The sequence below is a fragment of the Mobula birostris genome, chromosome 29 (assembly GCF_030028105.1).
Source record: "Mobula birostris isolate sMobBir1 chromosome 29, sMobBir1.hap1, whole genome shotgun sequence".
In the NCBI taxonomy this organism is placed as follows: Eukaryota; Metazoa; Chordata; class Chondrichthyes; order Myliobatiformes; family Myliobatidae; genus Mobula; species Mobula birostris.
The window spans coordinates 3631451-3659030 of record NC_092398.1 but is presented as its reverse complement, the minus strand read 5'-3'; the positions used below and the strand labels follow the sequence as shown (position 1 = coordinate 3659030).

The window sequence follows — 27580 nt, the reverse complement described above, 5'->3', positions numbered from 1 at the left end:
CGGGAATTACATCTTCTTTGACACTTAATTTCACTAGTTCTAGTTCCAGGCACCAGACCGAATTGAAGCGATTGAACCAGACGATTGTACGTTAATTTAGGCGCAGGGCCAGAGTGAAAAGGTCAGGGTGTCGGGGTCCTGAAGCGAGGGATGGGCCTGTTCACCTCACTGCTCTGCAACGTTTACTCGGCTCTGCGCTGAACTATGGATCTCTACTCTGTGGACTTCAGTTCAGAATGCTAGTTGTTTGTGGTAATTGTTTGCATGATTTGCTTTTCTCCCCCTCTCTGCACAGTGGGTGTTTGACGGTCTGTTTTCATAGATTCTTCTGGGTATCTTTGTTTTGAAGCCACCTGCTAGGAGATGAATCTCAAGGTTGTATAACACATACATGCTTCAATAGTAGATGTACTTTGAACATGAGTTTAAATTGCTTCAAGATTGCTTGTTCTTCTACTAGTTTAATAAAGGATCAAATACATTTCTTCAACTTTGAACATTATTATTGGATTGGATCAGAAGGTGCATCATAAGGGATAATTCCTCATGCTTGGTTTCTAACAGTGATGTTCCTTTGTTTGAGTAGCTACTACAAGGTGGCGTCCATCATTAAGGAGATAGAGGCCTGAAGACCCACACTCAGCGATTCAAGAACAACTTCTTCCCCTCTGTCATTCATTTACTGAATGGTCCATAAACCCATTGGCACCAGCTTGTTATACCTTTTGTTTTCATTATTCATTTCAGAATCAGAGTTGGGTTCATAGGAGAGGGTTCAAAGGAGGTTCATGAAAATGATTCCGGGATTGAAAGGCTTATCATATAAGGAGCATTTGATGGCTCTGGGCCTGTACTCATTGGAATTCAGAAGAATGGGGGGAATCTTATTGAAACCTACTGAATGTTGAAGGCCGTGCTGGAGTGGACGTGGAGAGGATGTTTCGTATGGTGGGGTAGCCTAAGATCAGAGCACACAGCCTCAGAATAGAGGCCATTTAGAAAAGATAAGGAGGAATTTCTTTAGCCAGGGATTGGAGAATCTGTGAAATTATTGCCACATGTGGCTATGGAGGTCAAGTCACTGGATATATTTAAGGCAGAGGTTGATAGAATCTTGATTAGTCAGGGCATGAAGGGATACGGGGAGAAGGCAGGAGATTGGGGCTGAGAGGGAAATGGACGGCCATGATGAGATGGCAGAATAGACTCAATGGGCCAAATGGCCTAATTCAACTTCTATATCTCAGTCTTATTCATGCATTATTTCTACATTTGTGCACTATTTTGTAATGCAACATCAAGTCCTGAGTAGCAACTTCAGCAGACTCCACCAACGGGCAAAAACAAACTGCTTTCAAAATGCAAGAATTTGAAACAGACGTGACTTACTCAAGCTGCCAAGTTGCCTGATGACATTTGAAAGTGTGATGTTTGTTACACATTCCAGTTCACTCAAAACGTTACTGGGCAAAGGCTGGCGACACAAGTGTCTTGGTTCAATGTTCCTTGTCACTAAAGGCATGGTCGACGTTCAGGTGCTCATCAAGATACAGATCTGGAAATGCAAATAATAATTTGACATTATAGTTTTTTTTTTAGGAGAGTACAATAATAGTATGACAACTTCAACCTTTTTTTTAAACAGCAGAATCATTGGATGAAGTGTTATCAATCTGAAGCTGGTTCCTTCTGCACTAATGCTGTTTTACTTTGAGTATGTCTAGGATTTTAATTTCTGATAACTGCATTTTTTTTTGAAACATAGAACACTGAAGGATACAGCCATTCGGTCCACAATGTTGTGCTGAATCAGCTAAAAAGCAAATCAAAAACATCCAAATACTAATTCCTCCTACCTACACAATGTCCATATCACTCCTTCTTCCTCACATCCATGTGCCAATACAAACATCTCTTAAAAGCCTCTAATGTATTTGCCTTTACCACCAACTGGGTAAAAAACTTACCCCTCACATCCCCTTTGAACCTACCCCCTCTCGCCTTCAATGCATACCCTCTGGAATTTTTACCTTGGGAAACAAATACTGTGTCCACGCTATGCCTCTCACAATCTTGCAAACATCCAACACTTCAGATTAAACAACCCAAGTTTATCCAGCCTATCATAGCACATGTCCTCTCAAACAGGCAGCATCGTGGTAAACCTTTTAGGCACCCTCTCCAAAGCCCCAACATCCTTCCTATAGTGGGACGACTAGAACTGTACACTATACTCCAGATGGGGCCAAACAGGAATTTTATAAAGTTGCAACACAACCTCCTGATTGTTGAACTCAATGCTTTGACTGATAAAAACAAGCATTCCATAAGCCTTCTTAACCACCCTATCAACCTGTGTAGCCACTTTCAAGGAGCTAAAAACTTGGATCCCAAGATCTCTCTGCTCAGCAACACTGTTAAGGACCTCGCCCTGTACTGTCTCCCTGCATTTGCCCTACCAAGATGCAACACCTCACATTTATCTTGGTTAAACTCCATCCACCAATTCTCAGCTCGTATCTGCAATTTGGGAGAGTTTTCTTAAAACAATCTTTCTGCTGAAACAACTTATAAATCCAAAAATACTCCACCCTTACTCATTCTAAGTGCATCCCACAAAAGAGCTGTTCTGGTAAAAATCAAGTTTACATTATAAATTCCAGAAGTTTTCTTCCTTCTTGTGCAAGTAACTGCCATTTTGCATTTGTGGCTTCAAATCACATGGAAACCAAAAGGAAAGGGAATGGGAAATACTTCCAAACATTAATTTGAACTGTGTAGACCTGAAGCAGGAATGAAATGTTCTCAATTGGCCACAAAAAAAGCTTCCATTTTTTAAAAATCATCAACTGAACCAATATTTATTTTTATTTATTTAGAACAGGCCCTTCCGGCCCAACGAGCTGCACCACCCAGTAACCCACCAATTTAACCCTAGCCTATCCACAAGGCAATTTATGACAGCCAATTAACCTACTAACTGGTATGTCTTTGGATTGTCTGAGGAAACCAGAACACCCAGAGGAAACCCACGCACTCACGGGAAAGACGTTTAAACTTAAGAAAATTGTACATGTGCTCAGTGAACTCAAGGCTTTTGAGGATCGGCAGCCGGTAGGAGCAGGGCTTCAGGCAGGGGTTTTCATCAACACCGGTGCCTGCACCGCAACTGAGGATAATTGCGGAACTCCGGAAACACCGTGGCCCCGCAAACCCAGGTCAGTCCTAGTCCTTTCCCTCAGCCCCATGATCCGTACCGACCCCGGGGAGCTTTTGGCTGACGAAAGGCGGCGCTGGTACCATTTATGCGGCGCAAGCACAATAATGGTGCCGTGACAAATACACAGGTCTCTCGCTCGTGGAGTTTTCAGGGTATAGAGGCAGCCATGACACTTCCAGCGCTTTCCTCGCCAATCCATAGCAAGTGCTTGGAAGTGCAGGTGGAGGGAATGGGAGTGGATGGATCTCTCAGACACTGCCGAGCACCAGCTCAGGTTAGAAACTAGGAACAAAAATATAGAGGACGACAGAACTGAACTCCAACGTCCCGAGCTGCAATAGCAGCTCGCTAACTGCTACACTAACTTGGCGCCCCTAATAAAGTCAGTACTTTAGAAGCTATGGCTGTTCAGTTCATCTTTTTCTAAACAGAGGAATACCCACTTGTCATTAAATTTGATACAGGCTTAACAAAAAAAAGGCAATGAAGATGACTTGCTCATGCATTTACTCTAATATGTTACATTAGAATGAGATACTGTTAAAATGAATTACCAGAATGCACCATAAGAATTCCAAATACTTCAGACATGAATTTGGATATCGCAGGAGCCGCACATTTATATTCTGCATTACATGATGACACAGAATACACCAATAAATCTCAGTTCATATATGTACCTAATATTCTGACCTCTGTACCAAGTTGAATATTTCAAACGTTATTTAAGATCTCCGATACCTTGAGCCAGGGCTGTTTGATTGCTACAGATGGCAGGGCCCGCACTCGACAGCGAGGAACAAGCAGAGGTTTGACCGATTTAAGCGCTGGGCCGAATTGGAAAGGTCGGGTTCGGGCTGAATTGAGGTGGCGGGTCCAGGGCCCGAGAGAACATCACAGTGGCAGGGCGCAGGTCCAAGAGCAAAGAACGACCCAAAGTTTGGCCAATTTCAGCACCATGCCAGATGGAAAAGGGTAGGCTGTCTGGGCCAGAGCGAAGGGTGGGCGGGTCAGTGTTCAGCTCACTGATCTGTGAGGTTTACTCACTGTGTGCTGAACTGAGCTTGTCCTGCAACTAATGGGGTCCAGGATCAGTTGCAGTAATAACCGGCTCTGTGGCTGTGGACTCACTTTGTGAACTTCAGTTCTGAATGTTATTTGCTTACTTTTATTGTTTGCATGATTTGTTTTTTTCCGTGCACACTGGGCATTTGATTTCTTTAAAATGGGTTCTGTTGGGGTTTGTTTTGCAGCTGCCTGTAAGGAGATGAACCTCAACATTGTATGTAGTACATATACTTCGATAATAAATGTACTTTCGACTTTTAAATCTGATGTGTCTTCCCATGAACCAAGGACATCATAAAGCATCAGGGACACCTTAAAGACAGAGTGAATAGCTGAACCTCAGGGAAAAAAAAGTTTAATAATCTGTACATGTAGGCATAACTGTAGAAACAAAGCCATGAAAGGTCCTCACTCGAATGCTTGCCTTCTAAATAAAACTCAATTTACAGTAAAGCTGTTGGTATATAAATAGGTGAGGTTATGCCTCAAATAATGAGGATGTCCAAACACATCAGCGTTTACTCAATTCCCACAGGAGCTATCTGTCAGGAAAATACGATTTCAAGATGATTATTCTTTAAAAAGATAGGGGTAAATTGAGAAAGTTATACTTTTTGACAAACAAATGATGAAAGAAATTTAACAATCAACGCACAAAGATCTGATAGAACTTGAGATAATTTGGCTCAAGATGCAGCACACAAAGCGTTAAAGTGAGTACTGATGAGTTCACTGATACAAGAGCTAATCTTGCAAACTTTATTTCTGTGTGGTGTGCATAGACAATGGAAGTGTTCAGACCATTGACCCAGCACGTTTCAGCAAGACGTCTCACATACTTGTGCTCTGAAGCATTGGATTAATAACGCCCAGATTGCCAACATCTTACTCAGAGCAATGAATAGAGATTTCCTATCGGAAGCACTGCAGTCCTTCTTGCACTTCATTTTGGAAACAGCTGTGGCAAATTTGCAAAGACTGTCAAAGTTTGTCTGACACATCCACAAATTGTATTCGCTCCAACGTGTACTGGCAACTATCCACCACCCCACTTCTTTATACAGTTATCGTATCATTCCCCATGCATGTGGCAACCTGCTCCCACCCCTCACCATCTTCACCCAAGTTTACTGTCTTAAGAATAATTTTATCAATTAGAATTTATGGGGGAAATATATGATAGACTGAAGACAACACGAGCATATCAAAGTTCAAAGTAAATTATCAAAGTACATATGTCACCATATACAACCCTGAGGTTCCTTTTCTTGCAGGGCATTTACAGGAAAATTAAGAAATACATTAGAATTATGAAAAACCAGTGGATTCTGGTTAATTAGGCCATTGGTTAATTGGAGCAGCACTTATATGGGACAACTCTTAAAAGAACAAACACTAAGATTGGAAAAATAGTTTATTTGGGACACTATGCTGCTTAACTGGGGCAGGAGACTGATGCCGAACAGTTTCTAACTAGTGTTAATCGCATGCACTTGTGTAGCCAGTGCTTAGAGCAGAGTGAACAATTTTTAAATAGCATCAGTTGCACGTTTGCATTCAAAAAGCAGTGACTTTTGTCATTGAAAGCTGGCAAGAAATAAGCAGCAAGACAATTCAGAACTACTTTGCTCACCGCGGTTTCAAGCTTTCAGGCTTGGAGATGCCACAAATGGCCAGGAGTGAAAATGAAACGATCTCACTACTTCAACAAGTTAAGAATTACGAAGTAATCCAAGTGTCCCAATTAACCAGAATTCACTGTATAAATGAAGACTGACAAACAACCAATGTGCAAAAGACAAATTGTGCAAATTAAAATAAGTATTGCGAACATAAAAATTGTTCAAAACGAGTCCACAGGTTGTGGAATCAGTTCAGTGTTGAGGTGAATGAAGCTACCCATGCTGGTTCATGAGCCTGATGGTTGTAGGGTAATCACGAGGAATTCTGCAGATGCTGGAAATTCAAGCAAACACATCCAAGTTGCTGGTGAATGGAGCAGGCCAGGCAGCATCTCTAGGAAGAGGTACAGTCGACGTTTCAGGCTGAGACCCTTCGCCAGGGCCCGAAACGCCGACTGTACCTCTTCCTAGAGATGCTGCCTGGCCTGCTGCGTTCACCAGCAACTTGGATGTGTGTTGTAGGGTAATAACTGTTCCTGAACCTGGTGGTGTGGGACCCAAGGCTCCTGTACCTCCTGCCTGATGATAATAGAGAGAAGAGACACCAACATATCAACTGTGGAACCAGAGGAGCCAATACACTTGATCACTGTATACCACCATCAAGAAGGCTTACCGTGCCAATCTACGCCCACACTTTGGGAAGTCCAATCACCTGGCTGTAGTTTTACTCCCAGTGTATAGACAGAGACTAAAGACTGCAGCACCAGTGGGGAGGACCACAAAAGTATGGTCAAGGGAGGCAGTGGGGCACTTGCATGACTGCTCTGAATCGGTGGACAGGACAATATTCGGGGACTCATCTTTGAATCTGAATGAATGCGCCACAGTTTTACCGACTTCATCAAGACCTGTGTGAATGGGCATGTACTTTCAAGAACATACAAGGCATACCCAAAACAAAAGCCATGGAAGGACCAGAAGATTTGTAGACTGCTGAGGCATTCAAGAGCAGTGATCCAGAACTATACAAGTAGTCCAGGTATGATGTACAGAAGGCTATTTTAAGAGTGGAAAACAAATAAAATTGAAGATAGAGATGGAATTAGATGCACGTCAGCTCTGGCAAAGTTTGCAGGCCATTACCTCCGACAAAGTAGAACCTAACATCACGAATGGCTGTGATGTTTCACTCCCAGATGAGCTCAATGTCTTTTATGCATGACTTGAAAGAGAAAACAAAACTATAACTGTACGAATTCCTGCAGCATCTGGTGATCCTGGGATCTCTGTTTCGGAGGCCGACCCCAGAACATCTTTCAAGATGCCAGGCTCAGATGATGCACCTGCCAGGGTTCTGAAAACGTGCCAACCAACTGGAGGGAGTGTTCAAGGACATTTTCAATCTCGCAGTGCTGCAGTTGGAAGTTCCCACCTGCTTCAGAAGGGTGACAATCATACTAGTGCACAAGAAGAGCAGGGCAAGATTCCTTAATGACCATCACCAAGTTGTACTCATCTACTGTGACGAAGTGCTTTGACAGGTTGGTAATGCCCACAACTCCTCCCAAAGCAAGGAACTGAACCTGCAGCAATTTGCCGATTGCAAAAATAGATCTACAGCTGATGCAATCTCACTGGCTCTCCACTCAGCCTTGGACAATAATAAAACCTACATCAGAGGCTGTGTTTGTTGAGTACTGCTCAGTGTTCAACACAACCATACCCTCAGTTCTAATCAACAAGCTCCAAAACCTGGGCCTCTGTCCCTCCCTCTAAAACTGAATCCTCGACTTCCTCACCAGGAGACCATAGTCAGTATAGATCAGAAATAACTTCTACTCCTTGCTGTCAATCAAAACTGGCATACCTCAAGGGTGTGTGCTTAGTCCACTGCTCTACTCTCTCTATACCCACAGCTGTGTGGTTAGGTATAGCTCAAACGCCATCTATAAATCTGCTAACACTACAACTATTGTTGGCAGAATTTCAGATGACCAGGAGGTGTGTACAAGAGCAATCAGCTAGTTGAGTGTGTCGTATCAGCAACCTTGCGCATATCATCAGTAAGACCAAGACACTTAGTGTTGACTTCAGAAAGGGGAAGTTGAGGGAACACACACTGGATCAGCAGTGGAAAGGTCAGCAATTTCAAGTTCCTGAAGGTATGAGGACATATCTATCCTGGGCCCAACATATCAATGCAGCTACAAAGAAGGCACAACAGCGGCTATATTTCATTAGGAGTTTGAGGAGATTTGGGATGTCACCAATGACACTTGTAAATTTCTACAGGTGTACCATGGAGGGCATTCCAGCTGGCTGCATCACCCTCAGGTATGGGGGGACCACTGCACAGGATCGTGAAAAAGCTGCAGGACGTTGGAAACTCTGCCAGCTCTATCACGGGCACTAGCCTCCATAGCAGAGGACACCTTCAAAAGGTGATGCAGGACATGCCTTGTTCTCATTGCTACCATCAAGGGAGAGCTACAGGAGCCTGAAGACACACATTCAACTTTTCAGGAACAGATTCTTCCCCTCTGCCATCAGTTTTATGAACGGACAATGAACCCATGAACACTGCCTCACTATTTAGTTTTTTTTTATAAAAACTCTTTTTACACTAGTTTGTTTTTATATATACTCATTGTAATTTAGTTTCTATTAATATGCATTGCAATGTATTGCTGCCATAAAACAAATTTCATGACATATGCTGGTGATATTAAACCTGATTCCGAGCACAGCAAGGACAGTGGGGATCCTGATAATGAATGTATTCCTCCAGCAGGCCTCCTTGTAAACGTGTGATCACTCTAAAATAACATTTCATGTTGCATATTGTTACAGAACATTCATAAAGTCTGAAGGGCAAATAAAATAGGTTCAAATATTAATTTAGTGTGGTTACAGTGAAGATTTTTACCTCAAGATAAACCACGAAATTAATTCATGGAATGACAACAAACTAAATATTTCACTTTTGGTTCACTAAGTATTATATTAATCCCTCCGGTACTACATGTTGCCTGGAATAAAGTCATAGAGCACTAAAACACAGAAACAGGCCCTTTGATCCATCTAGTTCATGCTGTTTTCCTCTTTGACAACCTTGCAGTTTCCTCAGCATTTGTCTGGTTTTTTTGAGAGAGCGAGTTGCTAGCTCGACATTCAACCCAACACAGATAGAAAGCGTGCAAGGAGCCGCCGGATCTGAACCCGGGACCACTCGCCTCAAAGTCCCGTGCAAACGCCACTACGCTCATCTAGTTCATGGCAAACTATTATACTACTTAGTCTCATTGACCCACACCTAGATCATAGCCCTCCATACCCCTAAAACAAAACCCAACTTTTTTTTAAAAATGCCATGGACCCTTACCATTAACAGAGGGGTCTGTGGACCCCAGCTTGGGAACCCCTGCCCTAAAATGTGATAGCACAAAGAATAATCAAAACTTAATTAGTTATACTTTGCAACAATTGTTTGAAAATCAAAATAATAGTGCAGATGTCAGAAATCACAAATTAAAATGCAAGACATACTCAAGGTCAGAACGCATCAATGGAGAAAGAAACAGCTTCAGGTTGAAAACATTTCATCACACGTCAGCCCACTAATCTGTACTATGTTCATTCTTCAGATGTTTATTATTTGCTGCTCATCACAGGTTACTCATATCCACGTGCATCACTAAGTCTATATCATGACGAGCCATGTCATATGACATGGGCAGTCATGGTCTTTCCACTGCTGCCTTCCGAGCAGTATCTTTACAATAGGGCATAATTATCAATACTCTTCAGAGACTGTCTGCTGGCATCAGTGGTTGCATAATCAAAACCTGAGCTATGCACCGGCCGCTCATACAACAATCCACCCTGGACGTGACCCTGATCGGGGGGCTAAGCAGGTGTTACACCTTGCCCGAGAGTGACCTGCAGGCTAGTGGAAGGAAGAATGTCTTAACACCTCCTTTGGTAGAGACGATCTCTACCCTACACCCAAGTCTACATATTAAAGCTTAAAAAACAAAAACAATTACAAACACGAGAAAGTCTGCAGTTGCTGGAAACAGACAGTTGACGTCTTGGCCAAGACCCTTCCAGGTCAGTTGAAATGCCGACTGTTTATTCTTTTCCATAGATGCTGCCTGACCTGCTGAGTTCCTCCGGTGTTTTGTGTGTTTATTAATTATCTTTAATTCATGCACTCTAGGGAATTCATTCTTTTCCCAACAATAGAACCCAGAAACAATGCAGCTACCAACCTGCTCTTGTTATAATCTTACTCAGATTTAATTGCACACAATTCCAACAAGTCACAGTTGCATAACTCTGCTGTGTTTCCTCTCAGGAATTAGAGCAAGGCAACAAACCACAGAGGGATGTTTAACCAGGGCCTCAGTAAACGTGTTCATGCTCCCGCCCATTCTTTCTTGTCACAAGTTGGTGGATTGGACTTTGGGTGATCTGTTAAGTTTTCGTGCGAGAGAAGGGGTTGGGGATGTTTGAAGTTTGCCAGTTTCTTGTTCTTTTCATGGGGGGGGATGATGTCTTTTTTTCACATACTTACAGTTTTCTGTATTTTATGGCCATCTGGAGAAGAGTTGTATTCTGCGTACAGACTTTGATAATAAAATGAACCTTTGAGATCCACTTTATACCAGTCAACAATGTGCCACGGGAACGCCAACACTAAGCAAGCCTATCAACACACAACTCTCTGTTTCGCCTTTCGTCATTGAATCAGAACACAGCAAGTTACTATCTCATCTCCATTTCCTGATTTTTTCTTTGAAAAATACCTTCTTAACACAAATCCAACATTTTTATTTTGAGACTGTCAAACTTGCTCAATATATAACTAAAAATGTGCTTCCCAATTCCACTCAAAAAAGATTCAGCTCTGATATTGTGACTTTCACGCCAGATAAACTGTTCTGTTAGCACTTTCGCACTTTAAAACATTTAGAATAAATTAGCAAACAATCTGGATAAAAGTACTTGGGTCAATGCATCTTTCCTGAGGTATGGTTTCCAAGGCAGGTATGCATTTTATCTCATTGTTTTTACAACCACTGTCGTGAAATACTTCCCAATTGGAGTCACTACTGGAGGTAACAATGACAAGCTACCAAAACAGAAACGTGACAATGAGCAGATGTGTTTTCTTCAGTATACTGATTGAGGAACCACAATGACCAAACATTTTAATTCCCATTCCTATTCTGACATGCCAATCCATGGCCTCCTCTTGTGCCTTAGGGTGAAGGAGTAACACCTTATACTCCGCCTGAGTAGCCTCCAACCTGATGCCACAAATATCCATTTCCCCATCGACCCCTCCTCCCAACTTCCTCTACTCTCCACTATGACCTTTATCCTCTTCTCACCTGCCTATTTCTTCCCTCTGGGTCCCCTCCTCCTTCCCTTTCACCTATGGTCCACTCACCTCTCCTATCAGATTTCTTCTTATCCAGCCCTTGACCTTTCCCACCCACCTGGCTTCACCTATCACCTTCCAGCAAGCCGCCTCCTCCCTCCCCCACCTTTTTATTCTGCTGTCTTCCCCCTTCCTTTCAAGTCCTGATGAAGGGTCTCAGTCTGAAATTTCGACTGTTTATTCATTTCCATAGATGTTGGTGTGACCTGCTGAGTTCCCGCAGCATTTTGTGTGTCTGTTGAGGAATAAATATTGTCCAGTACTATCTGCTCTGCATTACCAACATCCAACCTATAGATGCTATTTCTGAATAACTAAAGTTATTAAATTGAAAAGTCCAACGTATCTGTATGCCTGAGTCCCAGCACACATTCAGACTGTGTTGGTCATTTGCACAAATGACATATTTCACTATATGCTTCAATGTACATGTGACAAATAAAGCTGATCTTTAAAACTAGCTTCTTTTGATTTAAATTAGCTTCTATTAAGCTAATCTTCCAAGAGATCCAAAACCTTGTTGTAAGGTTTGGAGGCTTGTGTGCCTCAATGACCCAAACAGCTACGTAGGCTGGAGTCAGGGCTTTATGCTTTGGCTCTTGGTAGGGTCACCCATGCAAAACAGGTCAAAGGGTAGAAGTCAGACTCCAACTGGTCCACCAGTCCTCCAGGTTCAGGGCTTCAGCTCAGGGTTAACAAAACAAATTTGTGATGGAAACAGCAATGAAGAATCCAGAGTGTGATGTGACAGTAGTGAAAGCCAAGAGGAAGCTACTGACATGATGAAGGAAACCCTGAACACTGCCACAGATGGAGGATCTTCATTGCTGCTCTAAACACCAGTGGCGTAACAGGCAGTAAGTATGGAGAGATGAGCAGCTAAGATGTCTGTGATGATAATTTTATAATAAGGGCTATTAAAAAGTCAAAAGATAGAAGTTTGAGAAAAGAAAAAGGAAGCTGACAAAAGAAACAGTCTGCGATAGGATCAAAGGCAGGAGAGAATAAATGACGTCATGGTCAATGTGAAAGACAGAAGCGCAGACAGATGCTTATCTGACATTGCCTAGGCTGTCCTACTGAATCTAAAGGCATAATAAGTTATTAAAGAAATGATAGGGAAGATCACTGAACTACATTTACACAACATTGTTCAATGGAAAACAAAGGTGGCATTAAGCAGCAAACCTAGTAAAGTAAACAAAATAATTTGCTACTCACCCATGGAAAAGGAACATACTTTATGAAAGCTCCCTTCAATGCATTTCACTGCACCCCAAATTACAATTTTGAGTAAGAATACCCTACTAGCAAGTTGCTGAATAGAGGTGGTGCTGGCATTGCTGTGCAAAGTGTTGCAGCTGCTTCGGCCAGAGCTCAAAGTATATTTTATTATCAAACTGTACATGTCACCATATACAACCCTGAGATTCACTCTCCTGCAGGCATATTCAACAAATCCATAGAATAGTAGCTTTAACAGGATCAACAAAAGATCAGCCAGAATGCAAAAGATAATAAATTGTGCAAATGCAAATATAAATAGCAATAAATGACGAGAACATGAGATAAAGAGTCCTTAAAGTGTGATCACTGGTTGTGGGAACATCCCAATGGATGGGTGAGTGTACTCACTTGTTCCCTTTTGTTCAAGGACCTGATGGTTTAGGGGTAGTAACTGTTATTGAACCTGGAGGCGTGAGTCCTGAGGCTCATGTACCCTTTCCCTCGTGGCAACAGTGAGAAAAGAGCACGTTGAGGGTCTCTGTTGCTGATTTCCAATGACAGCGTTTCATGTAGATGTGCTCAATGGCTGGAAGCCACCCAAGGAAAAAGGTGTCAGTAACAGTGCACGATCCAATGATTGGAGCAAAATGTTTTTGTTGTAATCACAAGGACTCTGTTGGATATTGGTAAAGTAGAATACTACCAGTCTCATTCACCCATCTGTTGGCGAGACTGATGGCAGGGGAGCTGCTGGCCTCTGTTGAGGCACATGCCTCACGATCACCTGCTGCAGCTGCTGGGGAAGGGAACGCCAGAGCTGGCTGTGTGCCAAATGGATTCTTTACTGGGTTGGTGGCTGGACCCTCCAGTGTTCGCTCAGCGGAAGACAAGCGGGATTGCATTCGTCTGCAGCGGCACTTGCACGAGATAAGGATCTGCTGCATGCTTGCAGAAACATAACTCCAGGACATCTTTCCTCTTCCTCTCCAGTCCTGAAGGGTCTTGGCCCAAAACATCGAGGAACTACTCATTTCCACAGATGCCGCCTGACCAGCTGAGTTCTTCCTGCATTTTGTGTGTGTTACTTCGGATTTCCAGCATCTGCAGACTCTGTCATGCTTATGATGAAGACTATGTTTGAAAATAAGTTTCAAACAAATTAGGCCCAAAATCCTTAGTGACTTTCTTGAGGGGGAAAAAATACTAGGCGCTGGAGAAAATCAGTGGGTCAGGCAGCATCTACGTAAAGGCATTGTCGATGTTCTGGGCCAGAAGTGATGGAGATACAATCACAAAGGAGTCATGGCGTACCAGCAGCTACATTTACTTTTTATGTCAGCAAAAACTCTATAGCAAATTTCTACAGATGTATCATCAGGGATATTCTGACTGGTATGAAGGGGCCATTGCAGAGGACCGGAATAAGTTGCAGAGGGTTGCAAACTCAGCCAGATCCATCATAGACACTGGCCTCCCCACCTTCGAGGACATCCTCAAAGGGTGATCCCTCAAAAAGGCGGTGTCCATCATGAAGGACCTCCACTAAGCATGACATGCCCTCTTCTCATTACTACCATCAGGGAGGAGGTACAGGAGCCTGAAGACCCCTCTTCTCATTACTACCCTCAGGGAGGAGATACAGGAGCCTGAAGACCCCTCTTCTCATTACTACCATCAGGGAGGAGGTACAGGAGCCTGAAGACCCCTCTTCTCATTACTACCATCAGGGAGGAGGTACAGGAGCCTGAAGACCCCTCTTCTCATTACTACCCTCAGGGAGGAGGTACAGGAGCCTGAAGACCCCTCTTCTCATTACTACCATCAGGGAGGAGGTACAGGAGCCTGAAGACCCCTCTTCTCATTACTACCATCAGGGAGGAGGTACAGGAGCCTGAAGACCCCTCTTCTCATTACTACCATCAGGGAGGAGGGACAGGAGCCTGAAGACCCCTCTTCTCATTACTACCATCAGAGAGGAGGTACAGGAGCCTGAAGACTCCCTCAACATTTTAGGAGCAGCTTCTTCCCTACTGGCATCAGATTTTTGAATGGATATTAAACCCATGAGCACCAACTCACATTTTCCTCTTTTTGCACAAGTTTGTTCTATTTCTTGTTGTAACTGTAGTAATTTTTATATGTGTTACAATGCACTGAGGCCCCAGAACAAATTTCACAACGAATGTTAGTGATAATAAACCTGATCATAATTCGGCCTTCACAGATGCTGCCTGATCTGCTGAGTTCCTTCGGCAACTTGATTTGAGTTACAACACCAGGAGTCTCATGTACCTCAACTTTTATGAGGGTTGTCCTCGAGGAGTTACCTTAAACACCTCCGCTCCTCAGTGTGACCATAAATCCTGCTCCAAAGTCAAGGTTGAGTTTATTGTTCACACATGCACAAGTACATGTAAGCACAGGTGCAGAGAAAAATGCACTGCAGCACCACAGGTGCATAGCATCAGATAAGCAGCATTCACAAGTATAAACCTAAATCTACATAATTATGACAAGTATACACTTAGAACAAAAATGTCCAAATTTTAGTCCTAGGTGGTCACAGTGATGCTAAACTGTAGTGATCAGGGTTTTGCCGAATGTTTCAAGAACTGAACGGTTAAAGGGATGGAGCTGTTCTTGAACCTGGAACACTTTACAGTACAGGAGAGCTGGGTTCAATTCCTTCCGCTACCTGTAAGGAGTTTGTACGCTCTCCCTGTGACTGTGTGTTTCCTCCAGGTGCTCCGGTTTCCTCCCACGTTCCAAAATTGCTAGGTTAATTGGTCATTGCAAATTGTCCTGTGATTAGGCCAGGGTTTTTTTTAAATATAATTTTTATTAAATTTTCAAAAAGAATACATGAAAAGATAAAATCTACCCCCCCTCCCCCCCCCCCATATATAGTCCTACCTAAAAAGAAAGAAAGAGAAAAAAAAGAAAAGAACCACCTGGTTATTGGAAGGTTTCCACATGCTCCATGGGATTCAAAATAAATTTGGTATAATTATTCATTACTTTCCCCAAGTAACCAAAATCTTTATCGGAGCACTTAAATATGCCATCCTATCTTTTGTAAGTAAGGGCGCCAAATATTCAAAAATGTTACATATTTATCTCTTAAATTATAAGTAATTTTTTCAAGTGGAATAGAACTAGCCATTTCATTATTCCAACGATCCATGCTTAAATACGAATCAGGCCAGGGTTAAATCAGGGCTGGAAGGGCAGGAAGGGCCTATTCCACATTGTTTCTCAATTATCAGAAATAAAATACTGAGTCTGCTTCTTCAGGTTCCTGGACCTCCTGCATGATGGTAGCAGTGAGAAGAGGGCATGTCCTGGATGGTGCAGTAATCTCTTAGGGAATCAATGTCATGCAACATTAAAGGATCCAAAGGATTCAAAGCACATTTATTATCGAAGTGTGTATGCAGTATACACCTCTTGAGATTCATTTCTCCCACAGTCAACGAAACAAAGAAACACCAAAGAATTCTTTCAAAAAAAACATCAACCCAACTCCCACACGCAAAAATCAAACCTCACAAACTCCAACAAGAACAAATGAATGACAACTCAAAATTCAAAGTCCATATTCCAGAACGAGGGGTCACAGTTTGAGCATAAAGGGGAAGCCTTTTAGGACTGAGATTAGGAAAAACTTCTTCACACACAGAGTGGTGAATCTGTGGAATTCTCTGCCACAGGAAACAGTTGAGGCCAGTTCATTGGCTATATTTAAGAGGGAGTTAGATATGGCCCTTGTGGTTAGGGGGATCAGGGGGTATGGAGGGAAGGCTGGTACAGGGTTCTGAGTTGGATGATCAGCCATGATCATAATAAATGGCAGTGCAGGCTCGAAGGGCCGAATGGCCTACTCCTGCACCTATTTTCTATATTCATTCCAGTTCAGTGTTCAATATCTACAGGCCGCCCCAATTCAAAGTCGTCCAAAATAAAGCAGCAGTAGAAAAAGTGACCAGGAACTAGTCCGATCCACAAACCACAGACCCAGAACATCGGTATCATTCTCCGGCAGCACTGAGCGCGAAAGAGAGACCTTTTAAATGCTCAGGAAGGACAAGTGAGGCGGGGGAAGGGGAGAGAAAGAGAAAAAGAGGAAGAGACCATCACACGCTGAACCTCCCTCCGGCAGACAGGCTGGTAGATGACGCTGAACACTTGCTCGCCTTCCATATTCGCCTCGATGATTTCAATCTTCCTCAACACTTTAATCAGTGAGGAAGAGAATTGACTGTGGTCTCTTGCACCATCTCTAAGCTTCTAGGACTCGAGGCTCGCCTGCTGGAACTTTCTTGGTGACAGACAAGCGCCAGATCGCTCAATCAGCCCAAAAACACACCATCAAACCGTAGATCACAGGCTCCAAACAGTACCAAAGCAACATTTAAAAGAAAAAGATGCAAAAGTGAGAGAAACAGTTTTGTGGACCATCTGGAGGATGTCATCCATGATAGCGTTGTTCGCTGGCACCATCTCTCAGGGCAACGAATAACAAGAAATCCACGCCAGTCTTACCAGAGCAATTCACCCCAGAATGAAGGTCCACTCGTAGTTGTAACAGGATACCAAGTGGAAGGATGCCTCTTAACTTAGAACCAACATGGTATAATGAAAACATTTAAGGCAGTGAAAGATTTACAAGAAAATCATCTTGTGGCTTTGAGCAAAGTAACATTTCATGGGCTGCGTGAATGCAGCCAAGTTTGTGCAAAACCGAAGGATCCTTCCAAAAACACAATTTAAAACAAAAGCATTAACTTCATAAATGAGAAGGCAAGAAGTTGGTATTCTGTAGAATCAAACTTTCAATGTTTCAGTTAAGGTGTCAAAAACAACCTCAGTGGTTATTCACCAGTTGTGTACCGTGCTGCTGCTATTTCCTCCACACTGCAAAACTGAAGTTCCCTTAAATACCAGCCAGCTCCTTCAGTCCCGTAGCTCCAGCCCCAACCAATAATTACAAAAATCCCACAGCTTTGCATTTAAAAGTAACAAAATGGTTTTGAAAATCTGTGGGAAAATTGGGGACATTTATTCCTGGTTTCCAGACATCTGAACGGATCTCCAAAACATTCAGGTTTTGATAGACAGAATTTGTCGTAAGCCGCTGGTAATGAATTTTCATTACGTCCCTCCCAACCTACACAGACAGCTGACAAAAGCAATGAAGAAAGACCTGTTGTTTCCCTTCCCCCACACAGTTCTCTGCTCTGAACCGCCAGCACATTTACTTCCTGTTAGGAGAGTGCAGAGTTTTACTTGCCCCACCCATCTACAGTGCTGAAACTCTGGCATATGTTGGAGCACTATTTAAACTAACTAGACCACTATCTGTCAACCACCAAGAGTCAAATTGTAGTCTCTTGGTTAGCTACATCACTGAGCAGAAAACTTGCAGCACTATACAGGCCCTTTGGCCCACAATGCTGTGCCAAACATGTACTTACTTTAGAAATTACCTCCGGTTACCCATAGTCCTCTATTTTTCTAAGCTCCATGTACCTATCCTGGAGTCTCTTAAAAGACCCCATCATATCCACCTCCACCACCGTCACCAGCAGCCCATTCCACGCACTCACCACTCACTGCGTAAAAAACCTACCCCTGACATCTCCTCTGTACCTTCTTCCAAGCACCTTAAAACTGTGCCGGCTTGTGTTAGCCATTTCAGCCTGGGAAAAAGCCTCTGACTATCCACACAATCAACACCTATCATCTTACACACCTCTATCAGGTCACCTCTCACCCTCTATTGCTCCATAGAGAAAAGGCCAAGTTCACTCCACCTATTCCCATAAGGCATGCTCCCCAATCCAGGCAACATCCTTGTAAGTCTCCTCTGCACCCTTTCTATAGTTTCCACATCTTTCCTGCAGTGAGACGACCAGAACTGAGCACCGTACTCCAAGTGGGGTCTCACCAGGGTCCTATATAGCTGTAACATTACCTCTCGGCTCTTGAACTCAATCCTGTAACCTTTGACACCCTTACTACCACAGTATGTGTGCTTGCAACACTGTGTGTCCGACAGAGTGATCAGGAGCACTGGGGCTCCACAGGGGACTGTCTTGTCTCCCTTTCTCTTCACCATTTACACCTCGGACTTCAACTACTGCACAGAGTCTTGTCATCCTCAGAAGTTTTCTGATGACTCTGCAATAGTCAGATGCATCAGCAAGGGAGATGAGACTGAGTACAGGACTACGGTAGAAAACTTTGTCACATGGTGTGAGCAGAATTATCTTAATGTGAAAAAGACTAAGGAGCTGGTGGTGGACCTGAGGAGGGCTAAGGTACTGGTGACCCCTATTTCCATCCAGGGGGTCAGTGTGGACATGGTAGAGGATTACAAATACCTGGGGATATGAATTGACAATAAACTGGACTGGTCAAAGAACACTGAGGCGGTCTGCAAGAAGGGTCAGAGCCGTCTCTATTTCCTGAGGAGACTGAGGTCCTTTAACATCCGTCGGACGATGCTGAGGATGTTCTACGAGTCTGTGGTGGCCAGTGCGATCAAGTTTGCTGTTGTGTGCTGGGGCAGCAGGATGAGGGTAGCAAACACCAACAGAATCAACAAACTCATTCGTAAGGCCAGTGATGTTGTGGGGATGGAACTGGACTCTCTGACGGTGGTGTCTGAAAAGAGGATGCTGTCCAAGTTGCATGCCATCTTGGACAATGTCTCCCATCCACTACATAATGTACTGGGTGGGCACAGGAGTACATTCAGCCAGAGACTCATTCCACCGAGATGCAACACAGAGCGTCATAGGAAGTCATTCCTGCCTGTGGCCATCAAACTTTACAACTCCTCCCTTGGAGGGTCAGACATCCTGAGCCAATAGGCTGGTCCTGGACTTATTTCCTGGCATAATTTACATATTACTATTTAATTATTTATGGTGCAACTGTAATGAAAACCAATTTCCCTCAGGATCAATAAAGTATGACTATGACTATGGGGGGAGAAGATGGCGGCGCGACAGCAGCGCGCGCGGTCACTTCGGTGATGAATATCCGTTATCTGTCAAGTAGGGACCGTGCACAATTCTGATTTGATGGAGACAGACGTGAGAGTGCGGAGGAACATCAGGAAAACTTCTGAAATACCCGCTTCGCTGCCGCTGCTACTGTGTGGTAACCGGAATCTCCGGAGCTGAAGGCCCCGAAATCCTCGGCTTTGCGTGCTTCAGCGGCCGGGGAGAGGTCGAAGGTCTTCGGGAGGCTGTATCAGAGAGGCTGGTCAGAAGCTCGGAGTTTTCGGACGGATGGACTCAGTGTCGGCTGCTTCTAAGGTATCAGCAAGTTGACAGTGCCTGGAGGTTTATGGGAGGGAATTTCTCCCTTTTGCCGCTTACTATCAGGGACTCAGGAGTCGATCGACTCGGGACTTTGAGACTTTTTTTTTTACTGTGCCCATGATCTGTTCTTCATTAAATTATGGTATTGCTTTGCACTGTTGTAACTATATGTTATAATTATGTGGTTCTGTTCGTGTTAGTCTTTGATCTGTCCTGTTTTCTGTGATATCACTCCGGAGAAACATTGTATCATTTCCTAATGCACGTTTGCATTTCTAAATGACAATAAAAGTGGACTGAGTGTTCTCATAATCTAATCTTGAACCACTCAACTTCTGCTTTAAGTATACCCAATGACTTGGCCTCCACAGCCACCTGTGGCAATGAATTCCAGAGATTCACTACCCCCTGACTAAAGAAATTCCACCTCATATCTGTTGTAAAGGGACGTCCTTCTATACCAGGTGTTCTCAACCTTTTTTAAGCCGTGGACCAATACCATTGACTGAGGGGTCCGTTCTATACTGACGCTGTGCCCTTTGGTCCTAGATTGTACCACGATAGGAAACATCTTCTCCATGTCCACTCTAACTAGGCCTTTCAATATATGGTAGGTTTCAATGAGAGTCTCTCTCCACCGCCCCCCCCCCCAGTAATTCTTCTGAATTCCAGTGAATACAATGTTTTTAAATTCCATGCCATTTGATAAACAAGGCCTGGGCTGTTTGCTGCTTTATGGGGACTATGGTTAGAACTGTAGGCATTCATATTCATTCCTTGCTTTATGCATTGAGTTATATTTCACTGTGCTTGCCAATGTTGGAACACCGCTCTCGATTGGTTAAGTGCTCTCCAGTCGCTGGTCTCAAGAATAAAGAGCAACTCTGTGACATCTCCAACAATCCCTGGATTTTGCCATCCATCACAATTCAACAGAAAAAAATGTCATATGAAGTATGTGATGTTTTCCTAAGTACTGGCTACAAGATGTCCAGAATATAACACATAACTTTATCAACAGAACACAAGTATAGCACCTTTCCAAATAGTTTGAAGGTGGGAAAAATAATTTGAGGTCTTTTTGCCTCTAATTAACACAGACCCTTCCATAAACACAAGAGATTCTTCAGAACCTGCCTGATATGGTGGTAGAGGCAAATATAGGCTTTTAAATGACTTTTAGATAGGCACGTGAATGTGAGGAAGATGGAGGGATGTGAACATTGTGTAGGTAGAGGGATTAGTTTTTTTTGGGGGGGGGTGGGTTAGATTTACTTTTTTGCTGGTTCGGCCCAACACTGTGGGCCAAAGGGCCTGTTCATGAACTGCTACGTTCTATGCCGGAAATCCAGAGTAACACACACAAAATGCGGGAGGAACTCGGGTCAGACAGCATCTACGGAGGGGAATAGATAGTCCAGTTGAGGTTCTTCATCAGGACTGTATATTTCCCCTCCATAGATGCTGCCCAACCTGCTGAGCTCTTGCAGCATTTTGTGTGAAAAACCTTACCATGAAATTGAATAAATAAATTATCTCTTTCCTCTAATCAAAAAATGTAGCTACAGAGCCCAAATTGATCACATCTGTGTGGAAAGATTCTTGTCCTGACGAAGGGTCTCGGCCTGAAACGTCGACTGCACCTCTTCCTAGAGATGCTGCCTGGCCTGCTGTGTTCACTAGCAACTTTTACGTGTGTTGTCCCAATCCTATTTAGGATCCACCCTCACTATACTTGGTGCACTGATAGCTGAATTGCCTTCTGCTCCTGTAAATACACTGTCTATTTCCACCCTGCTACAATTTTGTAGGGTCCATCGTGGGCTCTTCCTGTGCCTTTCAAGTTTCCCTCATCTCAGGAACCATCCAACAAACGTCCATTTTTAAAGCCATAAGCATCTTGATGGTACCTCCTCCGACCCAACTTCCTGATAGTATTTCTTTCTTGTTTCTCTTTCTCTAGTAACAAAACTTTATACACACACACACACGTACTTCCCAGATATTCTCTCTTTTTATAACCACGGTTTCCGCTCCTCCAGAACTGATAGGGCTCAAGTGCCATTTCCTGTACTTCTGCTCTCTCACACTCACTGCACACTGAACATAGCTAGATTCCTTGGAATCTCCTTCCACCCCACTAATCGCTATATTTGGTGAATTAGTTCCCAATTTCCACCGCGTTCACTGCCACCACAAATACCTTCAGCATTCCCAGCTCACTCTTCTATTCCTCTCCCCCCCGCGCCTCCCCCCACCATAGAAGAGCAAGAGGAAGCCAACTGAATTGTGACAGATCTAGTCATGGCCAATACAACACCTTTCTATTCTCTCACCATGCCCCTAGACTCCCTTGTGGCTTCTATATCTGCTAGTCTCCTTCTGTACCTCCACCACACTGAGTATTCACACTGGGGGCGGCAGGGTAGTGTAGTGGTTAGCATAACACTTCACAGTGCAGGCGACTGGGGTTCAATTCCAATCATTGTCTGTAAAGAGTTTATGACCATGTGGGTTTCCTCCGGGGTGTTCTGGTTTCCTCCCACAATCCAAAGACGTACCAGTTGGTAAGCTAGCTGGTCATTGTAAATCGTCCAGTGATTAGGCTGGGATTAAAACCGGAGGAATGCTCGGTGGCGTGGCTCGATTCTTTGATTCTTTTGTAATGCCGAAACTTAGTGACGCTGCTAGGGAGGACTTGGATTCTGACTTCACATTGGAAGAAATAACTTCTGCCATTAAGTCATTTCTGTCCGGCAAGGCTGCTTGTCCGGATGGATTTGGCTGTGAATTTTATAAGAAATTCTGTGATATCCTTGCCCCACTTCTCCTCAGAATGATATCTTGCTGTAAGAGAGATAAAGCCTTGCCTAGAACATTGTACGAGGCTAACATTTCCCTCATTTTAAAGAAAGGTAAAGAGGAAACAGACCCGGCCAGCTATAGGCCCATTGCACTTCAGAATTTCCATAGAAAGGTAATTACTAAAATGCTGGCTAACCGACTAAATAAGTATTTGTCATCTATCATTCATCCTGATCAGACAGGATTTGTCCCAGGTAGGTTTTCCTTTCCCAATGTCAGGTGCCTCCTTAATACTATATATGCTGATCATGGGAAAAATTAATGGGGCAGCAATTTTGTCGCTTGATGCACAGAAGGCTTTTGACCAGATTGAGTGGCCTTACATGTTTGAGTCACTGTACAGGTTTGGGTTCGGGGAGTCATTTGTATCTTGGGTAAAACTGATATACGCCAGCCCAATGTGTTCCATTATAACGAATGGTGACAAGTCAACTCTGTTTCCCCTACACCGCTAAGTTCAGCAGGGGTGCCCTCTCTCGCCGGCCCTTTTTGCCGTCGCGGGAGAGCCCCTTGTCTTAAAAATAAGAAGTCACCCAAATATTCTGGGTTTGCAAGTGGGAGGTACTGAAACACTTATTAGTTCATATGCTGACGATGTGATACTCAACTTACAAAACTCAGAAAAGTCAGTCCCTCTTCTTCTAGGTTTAATCACCTCTTTTGGCAGACTATCAGGATACTCAATCAATTGGACGAAAAGTGACTTTGAGCTCTCCACCTTAAATGGGAGGTGGCTATTGTGATATTATTGTGAAGCACAACATCCACCATCAACGCCCCTCAATCTTACATTTCAATGACATCACCTCTCATTTTCTGTACTCCAACAGTCATGGGTCCAACCTGCTCAATCTTTCTATGTACGTCAACCACGACACCCCAGGAATCAACCCAGCAAACCGTATCTATCCTTCAGTGTAGAGGCAAGAACTGTACCTAGTTTCACATACAGTTTCATCAGTAACATGCAGGCTGTGCAAACTCCACACTGATACGTTCGAGGTCCACCGGGGTATCTGATGACATCAACAAGCAACTCTATCAGCTGTATCATGGAGCTGCCTGACTCTTCTGTGTAGCATAGCAGGGTCTCCTCTATCCTTGAGAAGAGAAACACTGACTGGATGACCAAGTTACCCAATACCTCCTCTGGTGACTCAAAGCTTAAGACAAGAAAATACACACCAGTCCTTATAGAGGAATCAGAAGTGAAAAGAGTAAGCAATTCCAAGCTTCTGGATCCTCTGGTTCAGAGGATCTATCCTGGAAGCAACATATCGATGCAGTTACAAAGAAGATATGTCAGTGGTTATGTTTCATTAGGAGTTTGAGGAGCTTCAGTACATTACCCAAGACATTCACAAATTTCTATAGATGTACCGTGGACAGCATCCTAACTGGCTGTATCACTGGGGGGTGGGGGTGGCAAATGCACAGGATTGAAATAAGCTGCCAGAGAGTTGTAAACTTAGTCAACTCCATCATGGGCACTAGCCACCATAGTATACAGGACATATTTAAGGAGTGATGCCTCAGAAAGGCAACATCCATCATTAAGGACTCCCACCACCTAGGACATACCTTGTTCTCATTGCTAGCATCAGGATGGAGGTATAGGAGCCTGAAGGTACACACTCAGGAACAGCTCCTTCCCCTCTGTCTTACGATTTCGGAATGGACACTGAACCCATGAACACTACCTCACTACTTTTTTTTATTATTTCTACTGTTGCACTACTTATTTCAATAATTTTATATATACGCACTAAAATTCATGTTTTTTTTACCTCTATTATGTATTGCATTGAACTGCCGTTGCAAAATCAACAACTTTCACGACATGTATCGATAATATTAACCTGATTCTGATTCAGTTGTCTCACTTTGATTCCTCATTTCTCCTCACCTTCCCTGCCTTTGACCTCTTCCACCATTGCACAAAGCCCAATTATATGCTTGAGAAATGCCAATTGATTTTCTGAATGTGCTCATTTATCAACCTGAGATTTAACGATTCAAACAAGTTCAGGCAGGTAACCTTACATGATTACTTAAATCAGGGGTCCTTTTATGCCGAGGGGTTGGAAAATCCATCAAGCTTGCAACAATATGGACTACAGGCTGATTTACACTTCTGCATCAAATGGACACCGTAACCTACGCAAGTGGCCTACGTGCATTGTGATCAATTATACTTGTGCGTTGGTGTGTCTGCGTTGCTCTGCAATTCGGGCACATCGCGCATGCGCACACACCTGCCCATGCAAGGTTTCATGGTCATGGTAGTCTTTCTCAGGGTAAACAAGTTTAAAGCGAGCGTCTTTTTTCATAAAAGCGAAATGTGTCCTCCATAATTTCGGAGGTCTGTAAAGCTTTATGGAAAGTGTTGCAGCCAGAGTTCCTTCCCTGCCCTTCAGTCACCCAATGGGAAGCTATTGCAGCGCAGGAGGAAATGCGATGCTACCAAGCGGCCCAATCACACTTGTTGTGGTCTGTGTTGCCGCGACATGTAGTTACATTTTGGGAGAGGTGCACGTTAGGCTACGGCGTAGGGATCCGCGTAGGGTTCGCGGCTACACCATACCTACAGCCTCGATTTGTGTGGACCAAGTATGTCCAGAGGGGCAGATAGTCAGACAGTGTATACATATCTTGCAAACCCTCCAGTAGTTGCATAGACACCTGAAGAGCAGACTATCTGTTGGATGGAAGTGACTGATGGAGGCAGATGCCAAGTTTTTAAGCTCATCAGTGGGAGGTGGTGCTTTAGCACTGCTGGCCCACCACCTCGAGGGAGTCTTGACCATAAGCGGGCCGAAACTCCTGAAGACAGGTGGCAGATCAACTGATGATCCCACTGGTGATAGCACAGGACAGTAAACATCTTAGTCCAAATGTATTTTTTAACACAAATCAGCCTTAATTCTGAAGATGATCAACCCATGACTGTAGTTTTCTGTTTCTTCCTCCACAGATGCTACTTGACAAGCTGAGAATTTCCAGCATTTTATTTCAGATTTCTAGCTTCTGCAGTGCTTTATATCTGACACTTCCGCTATCCTCTTCCCTGCAACTTGTCAGGATGCTCTCAATTGTGCTTTTAACCGAATATTACAGGAGCACCATTGAGAGCGTCCTGACAAGTTGCCTCTCCACCTGGTATAGGAAGAGTCAAGCATTGGACCAGTTGTTCCAACAAAGGAATGTGAGAACTGCTGAGAGGATCATAGGGGTCGTCCTACCGTCCATCAGGAACAGTTATCAGCAGTGCTGTGTCTGCAGGGCCCTTAGTATTATCAAGGATCCCACCAATCCATCTGGCACCCTCCTTGACTTTCTACTATTATATAGAAGACTCCATTGCATAAAAACAAGGCAGGATGAGAAACAGTTTCTTCCCTCAGGCCATTAGGTTTCTGAGCTCCTTGCCGCATCGTATTTGAAGTGTCACCGGTTAATCTGTACTGTACCTTACAATATTTAATTTACGCACTTTACTTTGTTTACTTATGCACAATTCATTGGTAGATTTTATCCTTACTTTCATAAGTGATTTTGTGTTATGTGTGCTACAGTGCTTTACATCGATTTGGTTGGAAGTTTGACGACATGCATGTTAAATGACAATAAACTTGACTTTTATTTCCTACTTCCCCTGGCAGATCAGTTTAGTTTGAGAAATCTTCACCACACTCTGTCAGCCAAGGACTATCGCCTGCATCGTTCAGTTTCACCCTATCACACACCTTTCCTCCTAGGTAGCCCATACACTCCCCCTTCCCTGTAGCTCGGAAGATGCAGTATGGCAGCGTAGTGGTTAGCTCGGCACTTTACAGTACCAGTGACACGGATTCAAATCCTGCCACTGTCTTTAAGGAGTTAGTACGTTCTCCCCACAACCGCATGGGTTTCCTCCCAAAGTACAAAGACATACCGGTTGGTAGGTTAATTGGTCACATTACACTGTGCAGTGATTATGCAGCACAGAATAGACCCTTTGAGCTCTAATATATGGCCATAGATCTGTAAACTACTTAATGACCTTTTAACAGATGACCCATGAAGACATGTTCAATTAAACACCTACAAGGAGATGACAAAACAATTTCTGAATATTCTGAACTATTCCAATTCTTCAAGTTACTGATGCTAGAAACCTTTTCAATGGAATATTTAGCACCTATTTAAGTATAATACAACTGAGAATAAATGGTCAGAAGTGTTTCTGCCTTCATCATGATCCTTTGGGTTAACATGGTTATTAAAGTAAGGTTGAGTTAAGAAATCATTCACTCAGCTTTTGCACTGAAAACGTTACAGCCAGATACCGAGCCTCTATTAAGGATAAGCAGTTGACGAGACGTCTCTACCAAAGGAGGTGCAAGGCGCTCCTTCCCTCCACTAACCCGTGGGTCACCCTTGGGCAAGGTGTAGCACCTGCTTAGCCCCTCCCCACCTCCCCCTCCCAAAATCAAGGTCACATGAAGCTACGGGAGCAGCTGGTGCATGTCACAAGTCATGATTATGCGATCACTGACGCCAGGCACACAATCTCTGAAGAGTATTGATAATAGCTGGGGTCACCCGTCTTGTAAAGACACTGCCCAGAAGGTGGCAATGGCAAACAGTTTCTGTAGAAAAATTTACCACGAACAATCACGGTCATAGAAAAACCATGATCGCCTACATCATACGGCATGGCACATAATGAACGAACAAGACTACGAACACAACTGTAGCATGCAGGTTAGTGTAATGCTTTACAGTGTGCCAGCTATATGATCAGGGTTCAATTCCC

General features: G+C 43.6%; 1 protein-coding gene across 1 annotated transcript in view; it reads right to left on the bottom strand.

Annotated features, from left to right (window-relative positions):
- The window catches only part of wasf2 (WASP family member 2), an 81557-nt gene that overhangs the window by 45791 nt on the left and 8186 nt on the right, over nt 1–27580 (bottom strand). Inside the window, exon 2 of the mRNA XM_072246187.1 lies at nt 1390–1555. Coding sequence (XP_072102288.1) covers nt 1390–1522 — 133 coding nt within the window. The 5' untranslated portion in view covers nt 1523–1555. The remainder of the gene's footprint in view (nt 1–1389; nt 1556–27580) is intronic.